Source organism: Rana temporaria, chromosome 6 (assembly GCF_905171775.1).
Source record: "Rana temporaria chromosome 6, aRanTem1.1, whole genome shotgun sequence".
Classification (NCBI taxonomy): Eukaryota; Metazoa; Chordata; class Amphibia; order Anura; family Ranidae; genus Rana; species Rana temporaria.
In genome coordinates this window covers 135,855,624-135,877,251 of record NC_053494.1, presented here as the reverse complement: position 1 = coordinate 135,877,251, position 21,628 = coordinate 135,855,624, and the positions used below count along the sequence as shown (strand labels likewise).

The window sequence follows — 21,628 nt, the reverse complement described above, 5'->3', positions numbered from 1 at the left end:
ACACTGCAGTAGTACAATACAAACAAAAGAAATAAACATGAGATTGCCTAGACATTTGTAATTGCAACAATTTTCTGGGCGAAGTGGTGCATTATCTGATAGAAAAAAAAGGAGGGTCAATATTTTTGGCAATGACTGTGGGAACCTTTTACATCACTAACAGGCCTAAAGAGATAGATTAGTCTTAAAAACATAGGTCAGTTATTACCTTTTCTGACTAACGGTGTATGCACAAACAATTTGTAGACACAAGAAAACAATCCAATGGTTTAGTTGTTATAGAATTGTTGCTGTTCCCACAGGTTTCCTTTAACACTTAGTCAGTCATGTAATGAAAAATGTTTGTTAAAGTGTAGCCAACAGATATACTCTCTTTCATATACCCATCTGCAAGGATGCCAAATTAGCACTTCTTCATTGCCCGATCCCAGGCCTGTTTTCCTACCAACAGAAATTGGCCACTTATCTATTCATTTCTACCAAGCACGTGATTGCAAGGGCTTGTCTTATTTGCAGAGGTGAAGAGCATCCTGCCTACCCTCATGATCAATGAGAAGACGACCAATATTCTCTGTGAATCCCACGCTAAATTTCTTAGGGTGTGGTCCGCGTGGTGGTCCTATACTCTTCCAAACCTGCATACAACCAGCTTGGGCCTTTCCACCTGATGTCATCCATTCCCCAGCCTGGGAGAAACCCACTCTCTTTCCTCTCTACTTCCTTATTTCAACTTCTCTTCTCCCCCTTTTTTTTCTCTTTCTTTTTTACTTTTCTTTTTTCCTACTTTTTTTCCACACCCCGCACTCATCCCCTGGAGTTGAGGGCCCAGGCACACTGCGTTGTCCCCCGGCCTTAATCGGGAGAACTTTGTAGTTTGATATAATACACCTATGAGCACATTTTGTCTGTAGCTCCCTATGGCTCTTAATTGTGCTCACTATTTGTATCCCCTGTGTGGGATTTCTATGGATGTACCTGTATGTTTGCCTTAATAACAAATAAAAATATTGTTCCAGAAAATATAGCCAAAAGAAAGTATTTTTACTAAATTCTGTAAAGCAGTGTTCACATGTTCGTGAGTGAGCCCCTGATAGTCTGCTACTTTTTATTAAATGCCTGCACAATACTAGTTGGTACAAAAAAGTGACTCATGTTTCTGCTCTTCAGTCCAGTGCTATACTCAGTAAGTGAACAGAACAAATTCAATTGTATCTGTTGTAAAAGGTTCAAAGAGTGCTTTGTCTATCTTAGAGGTGATATTATTGAGTGTACTAATGGCCAGAGGTAAAAGTCTATATTTTCAGACAATTTAAATACATCTCTAATATAATTAGTCTTTCTGGGGGATCAATCAGAATATTATAGATTTTTCCTGGAAGAAGACCATTCTGGAAAAACACAGAATAGCCAGTAACCTAATTGCCTTATTTTAAGGCTTCAGAACATTTGCTTACAGGGGCTTGTGGTAACCTAGCACAGTAGAAATCTTAAAGTGGAAGTAAACCAGCATTGACCAGCTGTCAGGTCACTTGAGGCCAGGTGACAGATGCACACGGTTGGGGTCAGGAGTGCACCGCTAAGGTAGTGGACCCTACAGCTGACTGCTGCGGATGAAACTCTGGGTGGTTAAGGGAGGCAGGTCCACTGGAGCACCAACAGGGATCCCACAGGGAGCTTGAGCATAAGATTCCCCAGGGTGCAGAGTCTAAGAGCCAGCAGGAATTTACCAGAGCATCTAGTGGTGAGGATGGACTGGGCTGCAACTGGCTCCATGTCGTGGCCCCCAGAGTCTCCCAGCTCACGCTCACAGTAGGCTACAGGAGGATAGAGAGGAAGCAGCAGACCAGTATAACAAGAGATAGTAAGGGGATAAGCCAAAAGTCGGGGCGACTAGCAGACAAGGATAAACATAGAACACGCCACAGGTCAGGGTCACAAGCAGGCAGGGATATTCGAGAACAAGCCAAGATCGGTAAAACAGAGACAGACATAGAGCACACGTCAAGCAGGAAACCAAAACACACAATAGCTTAACAAACAATGTTGATTAAAACGGCTGGCTTGCAGTGCACAGGTTAATATAGAGTTACCTGATAGGGCCTGGGGTGGAGCCATGCTTAGAGGAGAGATTACTTAAGCAGCCAAGTGAGAGTGGCTGGCCCCTAAAGCAGAACACATGGAGGAGAGGTAAGCAGACAGACAGACATTACTGCATAACCATGACACCAGCATAAACCAGCAGTTACCAGCATTTGCCATAATGTGCAAGTATGCACTGCATACTTGCACATTATGATACACCTTTGACCTTTGGTTGTGCTCACCTCCAGTGATGTAAGGTAACAAGCTTCCCATATCCATTCAATCCCTGCTGGTGTCATGTCCCCTTACCTCGTTTTACAGTTACACTCTTCCTGCTTCACCAATTGGACAGGCACTGATGATGTAATTCCCATGCATCCCTAAAACCATCAAATGTGGTGTTGTCATATCACTTCTGGTCCATTGATACTTCCTCCATCTCCGTAACTGAAGTTAGAGGACAAGTCTGCAGGAGGCAGAGCACTGCTCCTGCGATTCTGTGGTTGAAAAGCTCTGCAGGCTTCAATGCAAAAAAATTATAAATGAATAAAAATGAAAAAATGCAAACTTTTGCTTTTTGCAATACAGGTACATTAGCCTTTAGGTTTATCTGCTCAGTCTTATCTTGTTACTGTTCACATTTGATCACCAGTGTTTCTGTTGCATCATATATGCCCTTATCCCTATACTGAAGATCTGCCTTCCTAGCCAATAATAAATGTAATTATACAGTGTCTTTGTACTCAGGTGAACTAAAATTAGAAAAGTCTACGGCATGCTGTTTCACAGTGTGGTCGACATGTAGGGCAAGCTAAGTGATTCTCCCTTGTGGAATGCTTTTGCAAAAACATAATCGCTCTTGAGAATAAGCCTTTTAGAACATATGTAGGAATGCCTGTGAATAGCTGTGAGTGATGGATTGAAAAAGTTGGGTTTTGTTGTGGTATAGGATCACACATTTCCATTGTGTAGCCGCGTTACCGGCCCTTTATGATTAAAATGTATCCGCAGCAAAAATTCATGTGGTTGTTTTGCTCCCACCTTTTCCTGTGAAGTTGTTGTGACTGTTCTATCAGTGATGTGTGGAAACAGTACTTAAAAAGGAAATTATAACTTTACAATGTAATCCTGCTTTCTAATTTACAGCGCTGTAGCAGAAACCCACTACACAAGTGGGTTGCTAGTGTTGCTGTTATTTACAACAGATTCATATCAGTTTACATTCGCTGTATAAAGCAAAAAATTTGAGTTGGCAAATGATACCTTAAAGTTTTTTTTTTTCCAAAATTTGATAATTTGATAAATAAGGTCAGCTGTTCTACATAAAGTATTATGAGTGATATAGTGTAGTCTGTTATGACTAAAAACGTCTGACATCCTCTATCCCACAACTCGCATAATATTCTTTAAAGATCAGTCCATTGTGGGTTTTATTCCTTAAGGGTCCATTAAAAAACAGTCAGGTCCACAAGCGCTTTAGCGTGAAGACCTAATATACCTACCACACCAATTAGGACTGAAAATGGGACCTGCAGTATTATTGCTAGGAAAGCAGCGAAATGCAACACATGGGGCACTGGGGTACCATTCACAACAAATGGTGCACGTAACATGAATTACCACAGCGTAGTGGTGTGAGTAGGCCCTAAGACAGCATAAAATGAAAAAACATATAAGATGGAGTTGGATGGTATAAATAGATATCAAACATTTCAATTTGTAAAATTGCATAGGGCCGTCGAATTGCAAAAACTTTATTTTTACCCCAAATTCTCCAAAGGGCGACACTTTAAAAGCCTTTGCAGGTCACTAATTTGGAGTTAACCATGAATTATGGTCCTAGAATTATTTTCCTTACTCTGACATTCACAACAATACCTCGTGTGGCAAAATTGATGTTACATACCCATAGTTACATAGTTAGTCTGGTTGAAAAAAGTCCATCCAGTTCAACCAAAAGATGTTTTTTATTTCTTTGATAAAAAATATATATATTTTGTTTTGTTTTTTGTTAGCCCCCTATGTGACAGCATGAGCAATTGACAGGTCCTCCTTGTGGAGACATTGTGGGTTCTCCCCCTCCAATGCAACTATTCCAATCACAGATCATGTTGAATAGCTATCCTGTACATCTTTAGCTACACTAACCAAGGAAGGATTGGTATGACTACAGAAATTATGTAATGAATGTCGCTTCAGGGGTCATTAGTCACATGAGGGATTGGGGAACAGATGTCCCCTGAGATCCTCATGCTTCCTGGTGGGTAGCAATTTCCTGCAGTCCTGTAAGTTTGAAGGTGTTTTGTTACAATTTACCCAATTCAGGATCTGCATTTTATGACCCCTTCCTTTCCAGGTCATTTTTCAGTTGTCACTGCTTTCTCAGTCATACAACACTGTATCTAAATAAATGTTATATTGTTTGAGACAGATAAAAATGTTCTTTGATTTTATTCAATATAATTAATTAATATATATTTACAATATAAAGGAAACAAAGACAATAAAGATATTGAAAAGCACCCTTTTTTATACTTTGTAGTATAACAAAAATACAAAATAAATGACTGGGGAGCATGTACACTCCAAAAATTACCCCTTTACCCAAACATAGCCACTTTTTTGTGAAATTAAGAAATCTGTTGCTATAAGGTAGTTAAGGTGAGTTTGGACTTATTGAATGAATTAATTCAATGGATCCTCCCTTCCCCTTCCTCTGTTGCCAAATAAGGGATCAGCTCAGCAATGTAAATTGTACTTCTTTGTTTACATCAGTGATCAATTTGATTGGTCATCACAGCGATCACATGGCACAGAGCTGTCTCTAATGGCTCTGTGTCATTAGCCAATGCATTCCACTATATTTTCCCCCTACCCAACCTGGTAAGTCCATTCTTTCAGACATTCAGTGAAAGGCTTTCATAAGAACAATACAATTTCTGAGCCTACAATACCAGACAGCAGACTACAACAGCTTTAAAACATTTGTGATGATTTATCAAATATCCAAAAATACTTTTGCGAATCCTTTGTGAAATAGGGAGTTGTTGACTTTCATTAGATAGATGCCTGATTATGTTAGTAATGTTATTGATAAATACCTTTCTGTGTGTGCAACATATCAATTTTGAAAGTCTTTCTTTGAGGGTTTAAGTTTTTAAGAAAACTAATTTTCACAAGTATCTTTCTAAATCTCTAAACATATTGGTATCTGTACAAAGCTTGATTGAGAAAGTGGAGTCGTGACCTACAGTCCAGTCTTTAAGAAGCTTGATGTTCAATATTTCTCTGATTAGGAGGATTTAATTAATCTGCTCTTTAGCTCTGAGCAATATTAAGCAAAAAAATATGGAAAGGAAAGAAAGAAATCTCACAGTAATATAAAGTTGTTTTGCTGCATGCAGAACAAAGGACAGTAGCGAGGGCCTGGGTTTATTCTGCACAATAGTGCATTGTCTCCATCCTAATCAGAAATTATGTTTGTGTTTTTTTTCCCCCAATAAGATATTCTTAGCCTTGGCTAACTTTGAGAAGAATGACTATGGGGAGGAGCTGTCAGTCATTTATAAATGGAATCCAAAGAAAAGGAAGTTCTTTCCATATCAGAGTATACAAACGTACAGTGCCCGTGACTGGGAAGCCTTCCACATAGATGGAGAGACTTTTCTGGCTGTTGCCAATCACAGAGAAGGTACTGTATTCACCTTTTCCACAAAAAAAATACCAGCTGTTATCATTACAAACTGAATGCATACATACCCAAAGCCATTTTTTTGTTTGGATAGAGTGTTAAAATGTTAGAAACAATATCATGTTTTCATTGTTCTCTGCTGTGGAGATTTTACTCTTAATTTCTCTAAGAGCCGTTTCACACTGGGGCGACTCGTCTAATAGAACCGCCTAATTGGAGCGACGCAAGTCGCTCTGACTTAGAAAAAGGTTCTTGTACGACTTCAGGGGTGGCTCGGGGCGATTTGCATTGACTTCTATACAGAAGTCATTTTGCTAATCGCCTCTGAAGTCGTCTTCAGGACGACTTGCAGAGTCGCCCCCGAAGTCGTGCCGCCGCAGTGTGAACCGGCTCTTAGGTCCCTTTCATATGGGCTGTCCGAACAGGTCCATCTGTCAGTTTTTCAGGCAGACCTACTAAGACCCTCCAGTTTCTTCTATGTGTCCGCTGACACCCGCCACCATCTGATCTGATCTTGCCTGCCAAAAACAGACGGATGGTGGTCCTATTCCCCATTCATCCAACAGATCGGATTGGCATTGGATGGAAACGGACAGACGGTCCGTTGCCACCCGATTGCCCCATAGAGGAGAGTGGGACTCTGTCCGTGTCCGCTCTGCATAGCGAAGCAGACACGGACTCGTCATCCACTTGCAAGCAGAAAGCTCCCCCGCTGAGCAAATGCATTCCCCTTAGAGGAGGTGCCCGTATGAAAGGGACCTAAGTAACTATTGTCAATAGGACAAAAAGGATGGAAAAATACCAAATGTTTCAGTTGTCATGGAAGCAGGAGGTGTGAAGAAATCTTCTGATGGAAGCTATTTTGGTAATCCCCCTTTTCTCTAACTTCCTGTTGGGTTTCTGGGAGAAGTTACATATTAATTTACATAGTTGATCAGAAAGTAAAATTGCTTCAACAGGGAAAAAATAATCCATCTTAATCCCCTAAAGCAATTGAATATTCCCTGGATCAACAATTTATCCTGCTATATTAATGGGCAGTTATACTTTGTGCATTTAGGTTCACATCCAGCTTTCTTTTCTAATTAGCTGATTGGACTAGAACTAGTTCCGGAGGCAGTCTATTTCACAACTGTTACTTTGAAGCACTTTTTCTATTCACACCTCTTTTCCTTTAGAAGCAAAGAGTGCCCCCTTGCACTTTTCAATTACCTTAGCTTTGCACTAAGTTCACCAATTATGTTTATATACTTGATGATTATATGCCACCTTCAATGCCTTTTCTCAAGGAAGATCCCCTTGATAGAGCAGAGAACAGTTAAAACCCTATCTAAAACTAAAAGAAAACGTTTGGCTTGTTCAGTTTTTGGTCAATGCTGGAGAGTTAACCAGTACCAATGGAAAAAGTTCTCTTTTTTTCCGATGAAATTTATTTTTTCTGAAATTCCGTTAGTCTGTATGGACGGAGAAAAAAACATGCATACTCAGAATCAAGTCGACACATGCTCGAAAGCATTGAACTTAATTTTTCTCGGCTCGTCGTAGTGCTATACGTCACCGCGTTTTGGACGGTCGGAATTTGGTGTGACAGTGTGTATGCAAGACAGCTTGAATGGAATTCCGTCAGAAAAATCCGTGGGAGTTTATCCCAACGGAAATTCCGATCGTGTGTACGGGGCATAACCCTTCCATTCCCTAATTTCCCTTTGCTGCTCAATATCCAAAAGTAAGATCCCCAAATACCTCAAAATAAATTTGGGTCCCTTTAGGACCAGTAATGCTTCAGTAGGGCTTCCAACTACTGGCTCTGTATATCAAATTACTGGAAAAAAAAAAAAAGTAGATGACTGCTGCACTATAGCAATAAGAGGATTAAAGACTAAAGCCCTTAGGAGATATGCTGCACTCTCTGTATTCATAAAAAAAAGTTTTGTAATTTTTTACCGCGATTTGCAGCGACAAATTGCAGCGTTTTTTACCGCGATTTGTCGCGACAAAACGCTGCGTTTTTTACTGCGGTTTTGTGCAGGTCATTGGTACCAATGGAAAACGCCCAAGCCGCCCAATTCGCGCATCAAAAAAGGGTCCGGGACTTGTTTGAAATTCAGGCGTTCGGCGTTTTGCGTTGGAGATGTGAACCATCTCCATAGAGAATAATGTTATTTTTCCCCTCCAGCGTCTTTGCTTTGCTTCAGGCGACAAAACGCTCAGGTGTGAATGCAGCCTTAAGGGTGCATTTATCTTTTCATATCTGTATGATACTGTTTCTATCCTAAGAATTTTGTTAAACCTTTGAATAAAAATCTATTACAAAGTAAAACATGCCCCAGTGTTGGTCAGTGGTAGTGAAAAATGCTACAGCATAAGTAGTCCGTTGGGGTACAAAATGCTCCGTCAGTGGTAAATGGGCTGGTGGTCAGTGAGAAGTGCAATAGTTCCTCACCATTGGTGTGAGTGGTAGTAATAGTGCACAACTTGTATAAGTAAGAGGAATAGTGCCCAATTATTGGTATCAGTGGTAGGAATAGCTTCCCATCATTGCTGTCAGATTGAATAGGAAATTGGAATTCAGCATTCACTTTCTATTACATATGCTCCACATCCGACGCTGTTCCCCTACTGGTTGGAACTATGCAGTCACCGTCAAGCAGGATATCACTCTGCAGTACTGTACGGTGTCAGCTAAGGTATATTAAAGAGTGCTGTATCATTCCGCAGTTTAGCACCCCTTCCACCCTGCATACTGCATACTGCTTTTCTGGATGCAATGAGAAGCCTAGCAGTGGGCCATAGTTGGTATATTTATATTTTGGTCAAACATCTAATACAGTAGAATATTGTGGACCAGTTATTAAATGTTTTTATTTGAGAAGCCTCACATATTAATGCACATTACTAAAATGTCTTAGGTCAAAAGAAAATCACTTACGTCAGATCTGTCAATATACATGGTATGCACACAGAAGGGTCACCATCTACCAGAGCCCCTTCGAATAAGGAAATCCATTCAAGTGTTATAGGCAACAGTCATCTTTGAAAAATGTGTCTGTTTATTGCTGTTGTGTATATATTTAGATTTGTGTTTTAAGAACTATACTAAATCACTGTTGCATTATAGTTTTGATTATAAATGTAATTTAAAATTGATTACATTTTGACTACAGGTAATAACCACAACATCAACAGTGTTATTTACAAGTGGAACTCAAGCAATGGGTTATTTGAGATCAACCAAACCATTTCTACCTCAGGTGCCTACGACTGGGAATTCTTTAGTATTGGACCATATTCTTTTCTGGTTGTAGCAAACACGTTTAATGGAACGTCAACCAATGTCCAGTCCCACATCTACATTTGGCTTGGAAGTGCGTTCCGGTCCTTTCAATCTATAATGGTAAGTGATGCACTTTGTTAAAACACCCATTATCACAATCCATCTACTTTGCATTTTCAGTATTTTTTGTAAATTATAAAAGGAGATAATCCATGCATGTAATGTGCTTCCTAAATGATTTTGTGTCTATGTTGCATTCATACCTGATAAAGTGCCATCTATTACACTGACACACATTTTCCTAAATGAAAACATACTGAGCGTTCACATACTGTATGTATATGTGAACAATGGAAATATAATGGAAACATACTTAAAGTGGAGTTCGACCGATAAATATAACATTACATCAGTAGTTTTAAAAAAATGTCATTAGTCCTTTAAGAAAAACATTTTTTTTTTAGATGCCTTCAAAGTGTTGTTGCTAGGCAGAATAGTTAATCTTCCCTCTTCCTGCACCTAGGTGCTTAAGCTTCCTAACCTACACCGCACAGACTCCTGGGAATGTAGTGGGTGTAACTTTCCAGGAGTCTGTGCACTCCCCAGTCTCGAAGAATCATGTGACTTGGACAGTACAGGTGCTGAAACCTGATCTGAAACCTATTACACTGCTTGTGCAGCACTGAGCATGTACGAGATCTGCAAGGCTGAAATCCAGGAAGTCATACAGTCTGGCTTCATGATGCCCACACTTAAGATGGCCCCAGTCAATTTCTATTTTATAAAGTGTCTAAATGCTGTAACAACCTAACAAAACGGACCTTAGTTTACAGACTAACTTTACTAGAATACATTAAGCTTGTGTATTACAGGGGTATTTATATTTAAAAAGTGAAATTGTGGCCGGAACTCCACTTTAAATAAAAAAACATTTTTATTACTAGTATTATTATTATTTCAAAACCTGGAAAAACCTTGCAGAATTCTGCAAAGCAAACAAAAGTTTTCATGATATTAATATTGCAGTTGTTGAGCTATATATAGCTTTCAAAGAGAACCGAAAGAAAATAGCATAAGTATACAAATTAGTAACAACTAAGTAATGACTTTTATAAATGTTGGTACATTTTTGTGCAGCCAAGGTGAGTGAGTGAGTGAGTGAAAAACTTATATAGCGCAACACATGCGAACTGAATCGCCTCTGGGCGCTGGGGACAGAGTAGCGAGAGAAGGAACGGTTTGGGTGAGCACATTGCTGGATCCTGGGACAGGTGAGCGGCTGTTTAATTTAAAGTCAGCAGCTACAGTTTTTTTTCGCTGCTCATTTGAATTTTTTTTTTACTGTAACTCCTCTGATGATCTCCAGTTATGGATTTAATTGTATAGATACATTGGACCAATGTAAGTATGTATATGCCATACCTGAGGGACCACTGGAAGTAGATAATTACTGTAGTAGTCGTCACTACTACTTTGATCACCACTGTCTTCCAAGCGGCAGCAGGCTAGCACATTGATGTTTCTATGTCCATTCAAAGAACACTTTGCATTCATGGAGAAAAATGCAAATTGTTCTGTACATGCTAAACGTTCAACCCCCTGTGGTCAGTGTGCGGCTGGGCAGCTGCTTGGCATGAGATGCCCCAAAGGCAATGGCAGTCACTGTAAAAATGGTGGCTGGAGTTCAGTTTTAAGGCATGCAAAATTTTCCTAATCACATGATCATGTCCCGAAAGGGCCCTCTAGCATGACATAAGTGCTATCACAATTTAGGCCCAATGCTATTTTATTATTGCAATTATGTGTCTTTCATTTTAACAAAGCTGAATAAATTATCCTGCACAAATTAAGATTCTTCAGGTAGAATAGGCCAATACATTTTTTTTTAAATATCAGTGGACAGCTGATCTCTCAATTTGATTCATTAGTCTCTATTTCTAAAATACTGATTTCTACATAATTTGTCTCACCAGATTGATGGTTCTTGACTCCATGCTTCTTTCTCACTTTAGAAGGCAGTCAGTCATACCATCTCAGCCTCACGTTCAGTTGCCACATGACTCACACCACAGTAATAAGAACCAGGTTGCAGGACCATAGTGTGAGGACTAAAGCAATATGTTAAACAGACAGACTGGATAACAATATACATCATTCATTGTTTTGCTTTAGGGCTGGAATAATTTTACAGTAGCAAGGGAGTCCAAATAGACAGATGAATACATTTACATATATTTAAAGGATACTATTGTTGCTTTTTTCCTGCCAATCATCTAGACAAAACTTTTTAAATACAGTACATACACCCTACTCTTTACAGTTTTTATTTTCTAATAGAATATGCACCTGTGTAAGCTACCAGTGCAGGTAAATTTAAGCAGGCCTATTTGTTTTAATCTGGGGCAGGGGACAGTCTTAGTGTAGCAGTGAAAACGGTCCATCGGTCCGTTTTCATCAGACAAACCGATCGTGTGTACAGGGCATAAAAGTAGCGGTTGATGAGACTGCATGAGATTTGCAAAGTTGTGCAAAGCTTTGATTCAGGTAAACTGAATGAAATTCCATACTTTAGCACAACTGTAGTGTTTGGATTGGTCTGTTTTGCATTATAGATTTGCTGAAAGGTTTTACTTATTGTCTGCCTCTTTAACCAGTTCCCGACCCCCGTATGTACATATACGTCCACAATATGGCACGTACAGGCACATGGGCGTACATGTACGTCCTTGCCTATTAGCGGGTGGGGGGTCCGATCGGGACCCCCCCGCTACATGCGGAGGTCGGGTCCGCTCAGGGAGCGATCCGGGACCACGGCGCGGCTATTTGTTTATAGCCGCTCCGTCGCGATCGCTCCCCGGAGCTGAAGAACGGGGAGAGCCGTGTGTAAACACGGCTTCCCCGTGCTTCACTGTGTCGGCGCATCGATCGCGTCATCCCTTTATAGGGAAGACACGATCGATGACGTCATTCCTACAGCCACACCCCCCTACAGTTGTAAACACATACTAGGTGCACCCTAACTCCTACAGCGCCCCCTGTGGTTAACTCCCAAACTGCAACTGTCATTTTCACAATAAAGAATGCAATTTAAATGCATTTTTTGCTGTGAAAATGACAATGGTCCCAAAAATGTGTCAAAATTGTCAGAAGTGTCCGCCATAATGTCGCAGTCACGAAAAAAATTGCTGATCGCCGCCATTAGTAGTAAAAAAAAAAAAATTAATAAAAATGCAATAAAACTATCCCCTATTTTGTAAACGCTATAAATTTTGCGCAAACCAATCGATAAACGCTTATTGCGATTTTTTTTACTAAAAATAGGTAGAAGAATACGTATCGGCCTAAACTGAGGAAAAAAAATGTTTTTATATATGTTTTTGGGGGATATTTATTACAGCAAAAAGTAAAAAATATTGCATTTTTTTCAAAATTGTCGCTCTATTTTTGTTTATAGCGCAAAAACTAAAAACCGCAGATGTGATCAAATACCACCAAAAGAAAGCTCTATTTGTGGGGGGAAAAAGGACGCCAATTTTGTTTGGGAGCCACGTCGCACGACCGCGCAATTGTCTGTTAAAGCGACGCAGTCCTGAACTGTAAAAACACCTTGGGTCTTTAGGCTGCATATTGGTCCGGGGCTTAACTGGTTAAAGCAGATTAACAACTAAATACACAGATGAACAATAAAGGGACCCTAGAAATTAGAATTTCTGCAAAACAGTTCTAAGTTACGGATAGTTCATCAGTGTTAAGTATGGGAAGTTATGTAACCCTCACAGACCTTGTCCTTCCCCTAGATTGAGACTGAGGCTCGTTTGTCTGTCAACCAACTATTTCTTCATATCAACATGCTCCTTGCACTGTAGCACAACTACTTGGGTCCTTATGCTGCTTCTCTCTCTCCCAGTCAGAGTGCTGCTGTACAAGTATTGTAAGAAGCGGATACCAAGACAAATTCAATTAATTACACTAGATTTGACAAAACACATGTAGCCATGCCACCATAGGGGTGGCTTAATATTATGGTTCACCTGTCACCCTGCACAACCTGGCTTCCATCTCTCAGACACTCAGAGACAGAACAGTCGATACGCTTTGTTTCTTTTTCTTTTTTTATTGGGGAGATTGCTTGGGACTACTATATGCACTCCTGTATATACACTCTAGTCTTCTCTCCAACACAACTCTTGCTTAAGACCTATTTTCCTTACTCCTCCAGCACTTGACTTGCTGCAGACCGTTACTCCTGCCAGCTCTCTTGGCTGCAGCTACCTCTTTTCACTGCCCTTCTCACAGTCCACTCCTCTGGTTCTGCACCCATCTCAAACCGTAAACTCCCAGTTCTTTCAAGCATTCCTCCCCAGTCCTCCTGACTGTGCTTCACTCACCAGTCCTCCTGGCTAGGACCAGTTGTCCTCCCTGGATTCTCTTATCAGTGCTCTCTCTGACTGTCCTTTCCTTGCTCTCTCATGTGCCTTTCCTCCAGGATCTCTTCTCCTCCTGGCTGCACCCAAGCCCAGGCCCAATGTCACCTCCCAGACTGGGGAGCTTCCTGTGGGCCCCGACAGCCTCCACATTCTCTCACTCCAGATTTTCCACCCGACAACTCCTCCCCAGCTGGGATGACCCTGGGTATTTAAGGAAGCCTACCCTCTGCCAATCCAAGTTAGGGATTGGTCAAGGCTCCTCACAATACCCCAGGCAGCTCCACCTCTCCTCTCCTCCTCTCTTTCTAGTACCTTCTAGAAAGAAGAGGTAGGTGACAATGATGCTACCTGTGAGTCACCCAGCACTGCCCTGAGCCACTCTCAGACCAGAATTTAAACAGGCCTAGACAGCAGCTAGGCCTGTCTATATTTTCCTACTCTATAGAAAAATCGAATCATTAGCACCTACTTAAAGAGGAGTTCCAACCACAATTAGCATTTTTTAAACGTATGTCCTTTCATCCTGCGTTTTTATAATATAAATCTGGTCACTTACTATTTTACAATCCGCCGCCGATCCGCATAGATATTCAAAAAAGATAGTTTATAAAACTATGTCTACACCGTTCTCATTTTGCTTGTGGGCATTGTGAAGCCTACAAGCACTTACTTCCTGGAAGTCTTGGATGGGGAGTGATAATTGGACAGCGCACTGCATTAGAGGGAGATGATGTCAGAATCCTAGGTGGTTTCAAAGGCAGATTTCTTGGGACCGCATAGCAACAGGCATTTCCAGATGAGTAAAAAAAAAAATTCCTTTTTTTTTCTTTTTTAGTCATAAGCTACAGTTTAAAGCAAATTTTTTTTTTTTTTGATGGAACCTCCATTTTAACTAGACGGTGCTACACACACTTAAAGTGTTACAAAACCCTGCATTTACTATATCTGGTTTCCCACAGTACACAGAACATGGAAATGCAATCATTTTAGTAAATATAAACTGCTAAAGACATTTTTTTCATCAACGGTTAGAGCAATTTTGTGACTTTTAAGGGTGTCTGGTTAAAACTTGTGGGAGGAATTTTAATTCTCCTGTGACTGTCCTATAAGGCTGCAGGACCGCTGACCCTCTGTCTGGACAGTGCTGATTGGCCCTGTGCACTCTCCCAAGGGGGAAAAAAACTCTCTAGCAACACACACCAAACTGAGCTTGTTCCCTAGCCACTGTACTATCAGGAAGTGGTTGGGGAGTATTAAAAGAAGTGGAGGAACCGAGAAAACAGTCAAATAACCTTTTTTTACACAATGCAGAGGATTAACCCCTTAGGTTACACAGCCAGGGCCGCTGATAGAAATCATGGGGCCCTGTACAGCCTACCTGACGGGGCCCCCTTCAGCTCCTCCCCTGGTCCCGCCTTTAGCTCCACCCCTAGCCCCGCCTTGAAACTGTCTCTGCAGCACGTTACGGGATTGGCGGCACATTGGTAGGCACCTGGAGCAGAGAACCGGGGGGGGGGGGGGGGGGTTGCCGTCTGAAATTGAAATTGAGAAGCGGGAGGGGTGGCTACCGCAAATTGAGAAGTGGAGGGTGGCCCTTTACAAATTATTAATAAAAATGAAAAATGAAAAAAAAAAAAAATAATAAAATATATAAAATAAATAAATAAACATTTATACAAAAAAAAAGGGGGGGTTGCCATTCAGGGCCCTGGGGACCTCTGGGCCCTTTAATTAAAAAAAAAAAAAAACATTTATAAAAAAAAAAAAAAAGGGGGTTTGCCACATGGAGACCTCATGAGCCCGTTATATATATATATATAAATAAAAGGAATAAAAAGAAAAAAAATGAAATAAAATATGAAAAAAAAAGAATTTATAAAAAAAGGGTGATTGCCACCCGGGGCCCTGGGGACCTTTAATACTAATATATAGATATATATATGAAATAAAAAAATATATAAAAATGTATTTATTTTTTTATAAAAAAAGGGGTGTTTTCATCCCGGGCCCTGGGGATCTCCGGGCCCCTGGGGACCCCCGTACCCCTAAGATAAAAAAAATTGTCCCTTTAATAAAAAATAAAAAAATATATATATTAGAAAAAATATATTTTTTTTTATAAAAAATAAATTAAAAAAGGGGGGTTGCCATCCGGGGCCCTGGGGGCGCTTTCGGACCTCTAAAAAAAAAAAAAAAAAAATGGCCCTTTAATAAAAATTAAAATAAAAATATATTTAAAAAAATATACATATTTTTTATAAAAAATAAATAAAAAAAAGGGGAGTTGTCATCTGGGACCCTGTGGGCCTCCGGGCCCCTGGGGACCTCCGGACCCCTAAAAGGGGGTTGCCATCCGGGCCCCTGCTGGCCCGGGGCCCCCTACAACAGGGCCAGTTGTACTGGCTTATCAGCGGCCCTGTCCACAGCTAGTATAACAAGCATGCTTTAATGCATATACAGACTGATTTTACTGTTCTGCATTTAGTAACACTTTAATTTTGTATAAATGAACACAGAGCTGTGTCTTTTATGTCTGTTTGGAGTTCAGCTTTAATTGTTAAATTCGGGAATTTTTGGAGAAAGTATAGTAAAGGGTTTAGAATCTGTCATGTTTTATAGCTGTATATTTCACCATTGGTAAGGTTTTACTTTACTTTCTATAGTATGTTGTCACTGGGACAGAAGATGATTTGAAACTTTTCTCTGGGATGCAAACAAAGCTAAAAGCACTTTTTACTAGTTAAGAGAAGAAAAAATTTAAATAATTCTCAGGTTTTTATTTCCTTGTAATTGATGGGGATTTGCTTCTTATTTCTTGTGTCAATACTGGAACTGGAAAGTTAGGGATACCTCTCCAATGTCACCAAAAGCTTAAAGAAAACAAAAGTTGTTACTTCCTAAAATGTAGGGTCTCTATTTTCTGATCTATCGCGTGAGTTACCCAAACAGCTTAGAACTCTCACCTTTTTTATTTTTCTAGCAGCCAAAGTTACCTTAGCGCAAGCAAGGAAATCTCCTGTGATTAACCCGATATTGGTTAAAAGCAAAATCTTCTAAATCATGAGGATAAGCAACTTCCCTTTTAAAAGGTTTGGAACTCATGGGTTAGATACCTCCAGTCTCGGTGATGGGTGGACTGGCAGGCAGTCGGCAGTCTGGGATGGGATCAGATGTAAAATATTTCTCTTCTCTCCCTTATCTTTATCATACTTTCCTTTTCTTTCTTTTAGCTTTTATATTGAATCCTCATGAACGCTCTGATGTAGGCTACAAAGCTGCCTCTAGCCTACCCTAAGTATGGAAGCATGGTGTTCCTCTGTTTAGCACTGGAAATTTTGTTTAATTTAACAATTAATTTTTATAGTATTTTTATTTTCTTCAAGAACACTGGGCCAGATTCACAAAAGGGATACGACGGCGTATCTCCTGATACGCCGTCGTATCTCTGTTTCTATCTATGCGACTGATTCATAGAATCAGTTACGCATAGATATCCATAAGATCCGACAGGTGTAATTGTTTTACACTGTCGGATCTTAGGATGCAGTACTGCGGCCGCCGCTGGGGGGAGTTCGCGTCTTAAACCAGCGTCGGGTATGCAAATTAGGAGTTACGGCGATCCACGGCGTATTTTCGCGTTCGCTACGTCGCCGCTAGTCTAGTTTCCCGTCGCAAAGTTAGTCGTCGTTTTGGGTGCCCTAACTTTAGTCAGAAAACGTATTGCTGTCTAAAGTATGGCCGTCGTTCCCGCGTCGAAATTTAAAAATGAACGTCGTTTGCGTAAGATGTCCGGGAATACGGAATTACGCTACGCGCATCGGCGTTCGAAAAAATTACGTCACTGCGCGCAAAGCACGATGGGAATTGCAAAACGGAGCATGCGCAGTAGGTCCGGCGTGGGAGCGCGCCTAATTTAAATGGCACACGCCCATTTGAATTGGCCCGCCTTGCGCCGGACGTATTTGCGATACACCGCTGGCAAGTTTCCAGGTAAGTGCTTTGTGGATCAGGCACTAAAACTGGAAACTTGCGGCGGTGTATCGTAAACGGGTTACGTTACACCGGCGCTCTTGTACGTGAATCTGGCCCACTATACGCATATTAGTTCTGCATTACTCATGTGCAAGTATAATCTTTACAATACCTATAGTGAATGGACAACCCTAACCACTACACTTTGTGCCTTCTGTACATCTTCATCCTACCCCTCCAGAGTTATTTGTCGATTGCCACTAAAAATTATTGGAAAATAAAAAAAATTAAGGTCTTTGCTCAAGCTCCTGTAATCCTGTCTTTCCTGCAATGGGTGCTGGCGGGCCATAAAGTTCATCTAATTCCTCACATACTGTGGATATGCAGAAAAAGGTCCCAGACACCATACACCTAGCAAAGCTATCAGTAAACAGACGAAAGTAGCCTCACCCTCAGCCAGCTTCATCCAAAGCTACACTTAATCATGGAGGACCCCGTGGGTGAGGTAAACACATTGGGGGCGTAGCTGTGAATGAAGCTGGCTGAGGCTTTTCCCCCCTGTTTACTAATGGCTTTGCTTGGTGTGAGGCATACCTCTCAACTTTTTGAGATGGGAATGAGGGACACCTATCAGCAAAAGTATGCAGACATAGGACACACACCCTGTTACGCCCCCTTAAAGGAGAATTGTACAAAAAACAAGATTGCTTAAACCCACAAGTGCTTTTTTTACCACCACTATTTCTTTATATTGTCTTTTGGAATTTATAAATGCAGCAATTTAGAAATCAGATGAAAGGTTTAGCACTGGAAAACACTTTTTGACAGATAAAAAGTGCATTTTATATAAATCTATATAGATCAGACCAAAATGAGGGACAAATGAGGAGGAATGAGGGACAAAGGGACTTTGTTCCAAATCAGGGACAGTCCCTGGAAATCAGGGACAGTTGGGAGCTATGGTATGAGCTGTTTGGGACTTTTCTCTATGCATATACACACTTATTGACCTAATATGCATAAGGAACAATTTAGAATTAAAGGTTGGTTGTTAAATACAGATAATAAAACTGAACTCCAGGATAAGCAAATATTGTCTAAATACAAGAGTCAGGCGTAATCTTACTTGAATTGTGATGCGCTTTGTGTATTTCTACCAGAACTTTGTGGTAATCCAGGGTGAAACTCTGCCTTTGTGCAGAAGCTTCTTGTAATAACAGTCACTACTTCTCCTTTGTGGCTAAAGGAAGGTTTTTGTACCTGGAGTTCAGCTATTTTTAAGTACAGTACAGCTGCTAATAGAAAATAGGGTAATCTAGAGATATATAGTGCATCCAGAAAGTATCGTATATACTTGGAGTATAAGCCGACCCGAATATAAGCTGAGGAACCTAATTTTACCACAAAAAAATTGGAAAATCGTGGAGATCGTGTCTGTCATGTAACAGTAACACAGAGACACCGGCAATCATTGACGTTCTATTTCCCCCGTCCGTCCTCTCTTGCACGGTATGAGAGAGGACACACAGCTGATCTCACTGCTCCCCCTTCTCCCCCTCCCCTCTCCTGTGTGCTCCCTGGGAAATGTGAGCTAGTTGGCTTCACACTTGACTGACCACGGAGCACACAGGAGAGGGGAGGGGGAGAAGGGGAGCAGTGAGATCAGCTGTGTGTTCTCTCTCATACCCAGCAAGAGAGGACGGACCGGGAAATAGAACATCAATGATTGCCGGTGTGAGTCAGTGTTCAGCCTGGAGGAGGAGACGGCGCTTGGCTGCAGACACAGACACAGACTTGAGTATAAGCCGAGAAGGGGATTTTCAAAAAAAAAACGTGGTTTATATTCGAGCATATACAGTATTCACAGCGCTTCACTTTTTCCACGTTTTATGTTACAGCCTTATTCCAAAATGGATGAAAATAATTATTTTTCTCAAAATTCTACAAACAATACCCCATAATAACAATGGCAAAAATAAGTTTGTTTCAAATCTTTGCAAATTTATATATAACAAAAAAAACACATGTACTTAAGTCTTCATAGCCTTTGCACAATATATTGAAGCACCTTTGGCACCAACTATAGCCTCAAGTATTTTTGAGTATGATGCTACAAGCTTGGCACACTTATTTTTGGACAATTTCTCCCATTCTTCTTTGCAGGACCTCTCAAGATCCATCAGGTTAGATGGGGAGTGTCAGTGCACAGCAATTTTCAGATTTTTCCAGAGATCTTCAATTGGGTTCAAGTCTGGGCTTTGGCTGGGCCACGCAAGGACATTTACAGAGTTGTTCCGAAGCCACTCCTATGTTATCTTGGCTTTGTGTTTAGGGTCATTGTCCTGTTGGAAGATGAACCTTCACCCCAGTCTGAGATCCACAATTCTATGGAACAGGTTTTCATTTGTCAACAATCTCTCTGTACATTTCTGCATTAATCTTACTCTAGATCCTGATTCGTTTCCCAGTTCCTCCCACTGAAAAATATCCCCACAGCATGATGCTACCTCCACCGTGCTTCACTGTAGGGATGGTATTGGCCAGGTGATGAGTTGTGCCTGGTTTCTTCCAGACATGACACTTGCCATTCAGGTCAAAGAGTTCAATCTTTGTTTCATCAGACCAGACCAATTTTTTCCCCATGGTATGAGAGTCCTTCAGTGCATTTTGGCAAACTCCAGGCTGGCTGTCATGTGCTCTTTACTGAGGAGTGGCTTCTGTCTGGCCACTCTACCATACAGACCTGATTAGTGGAGTGCTGCAGAGATGGTTGTTCTTCTGAAAGGTTCTCCTCTCTCCACAGAGAAATGCTGGAGCTCTGTCAGAGTGACCATTGGGTTCTTCGTAACCTCCCTGACTAAGGCCCTTCTCCCCCGATTGCTCAGTTTGGTTGGGTGGCTCACTCTAGGAAGAGTCCTGGGGGTTCCAAACTTCTTCCATTTATGGATGATGGAGAACAATGTGCTCATTGGAACCTTCAATTTGCAGATTTTTTTCTGTACTCTTCACCAGATCTGTGACCAGATACAATCCTGTCTCGGAGGTCTACAGACAATTCCTTGGACTTCTTGGCTTGGTTTGTGTTCTGACATGCACTGTTAACTATGTGACCTTATATAGACAGGTGTGTGCCTTTCCAAATCATGTCCAATCAACTGAATTTTGCACAGGTGGACTCCAATCAAGCAGTGGAAACAGGATGCACCTGAGCTCAATTTTGAGTGTCATAGCAAAGGCTGTAAATACTTACAGTATGTACATGGGATTTTTTAATTTTTTATTTAAGGCCCCGTACACACGACCGGATCTGTCCGCTGGGATTTATCCGCGGATCAGTTCCAGCAGATAGATCCGGTCGTGTGTACAGCCTAGCGGACATTTTCCAGCGGATAAAAATCCAGCCGACGGATTTTCAGCGGATAAAAATTGCTAAGAAATCTATCCGCTGGAATCCTGTCCGCCGGACTTATCCGGTCGTCTGTACAGACTCACCGGATAAGTCCGTCCGATCCCATCCCTCGCATGCGTTGTATTGATTCGACGCATGCGTGGAAGTATTTACCTTCCAGGGTCGCGCACGTCGCCGCGTCATCGTCACGGCGACGGCGCGGCCACATCACCGCGGATGTATTCTGCAGGGATTTTGATCTGATGGTGTGTCGGACCGTTTCCAGCGGAAATCCTCTCGTCTGTACGAGGCCTTAAACAATTTTTTTTCACGTTGTCATTATGGGGTATTGTTTGTAAAATTTTGAGGAAAATAATGAATTTAATCTATTTTGGAATAAGGTTGTAACATAACAAAATGTAACATAAGCTACGAGTAAGCATCACATGATGTGAAACATGTCAGCCACCTTTTTCCTGTTGTTCACTTCATTTTGACTGCATCGGTTTGGTTGTTTTTTGGATTTTATATGAATAATAAAGACATCGTTTTAAGGAGTGCGTCAGTCCAGGACCTTCTTCTATCCAATGCACCTGTGCATAGCCAGCACCTTTTTGGTTTAGTGGGACGGAAGAAAAGCCAAGGGATCAGCAGTTTTTAGAGCGGTATCATTTCTCATAACAAAATGTGGAACAGGTGAAGCACTGTGAATACTTTACGGATGCACTGTAGTAATTTAAAACATTTCATTTGCATACATAGTGCTATAGGCATTTTATGTTGCTCCAAAAGTG

At 41.0% G+C, this 21,628-nt stretch overlaps 1 protein-coding gene across 1 annotated transcript in view; it reads left to right on the top strand.

The window, feature by feature from the left end:
- TSPEAR (thrombospondin type laminin G domain and EAR repeats) overlaps positions 1 to 21,628 on the top strand; it is a 184,613-nt gene that overhangs the window by 101,171 nt on the left and 61,814 nt on the right. The window contains exons 8-9 of the mRNA XM_040357413.1: positions 5,587 to 5,773; positions 8,938 to 9,167. Of these exons, the coding sequence (XP_040213347.1) occupies positions 5,587 to 5,773; positions 8,938 to 9,167 (417 nt within the window). The remainder of the gene's footprint in view (positions 1 to 5,586; positions 5,774 to 8,937; positions 9,168 to 21,628) is intronic.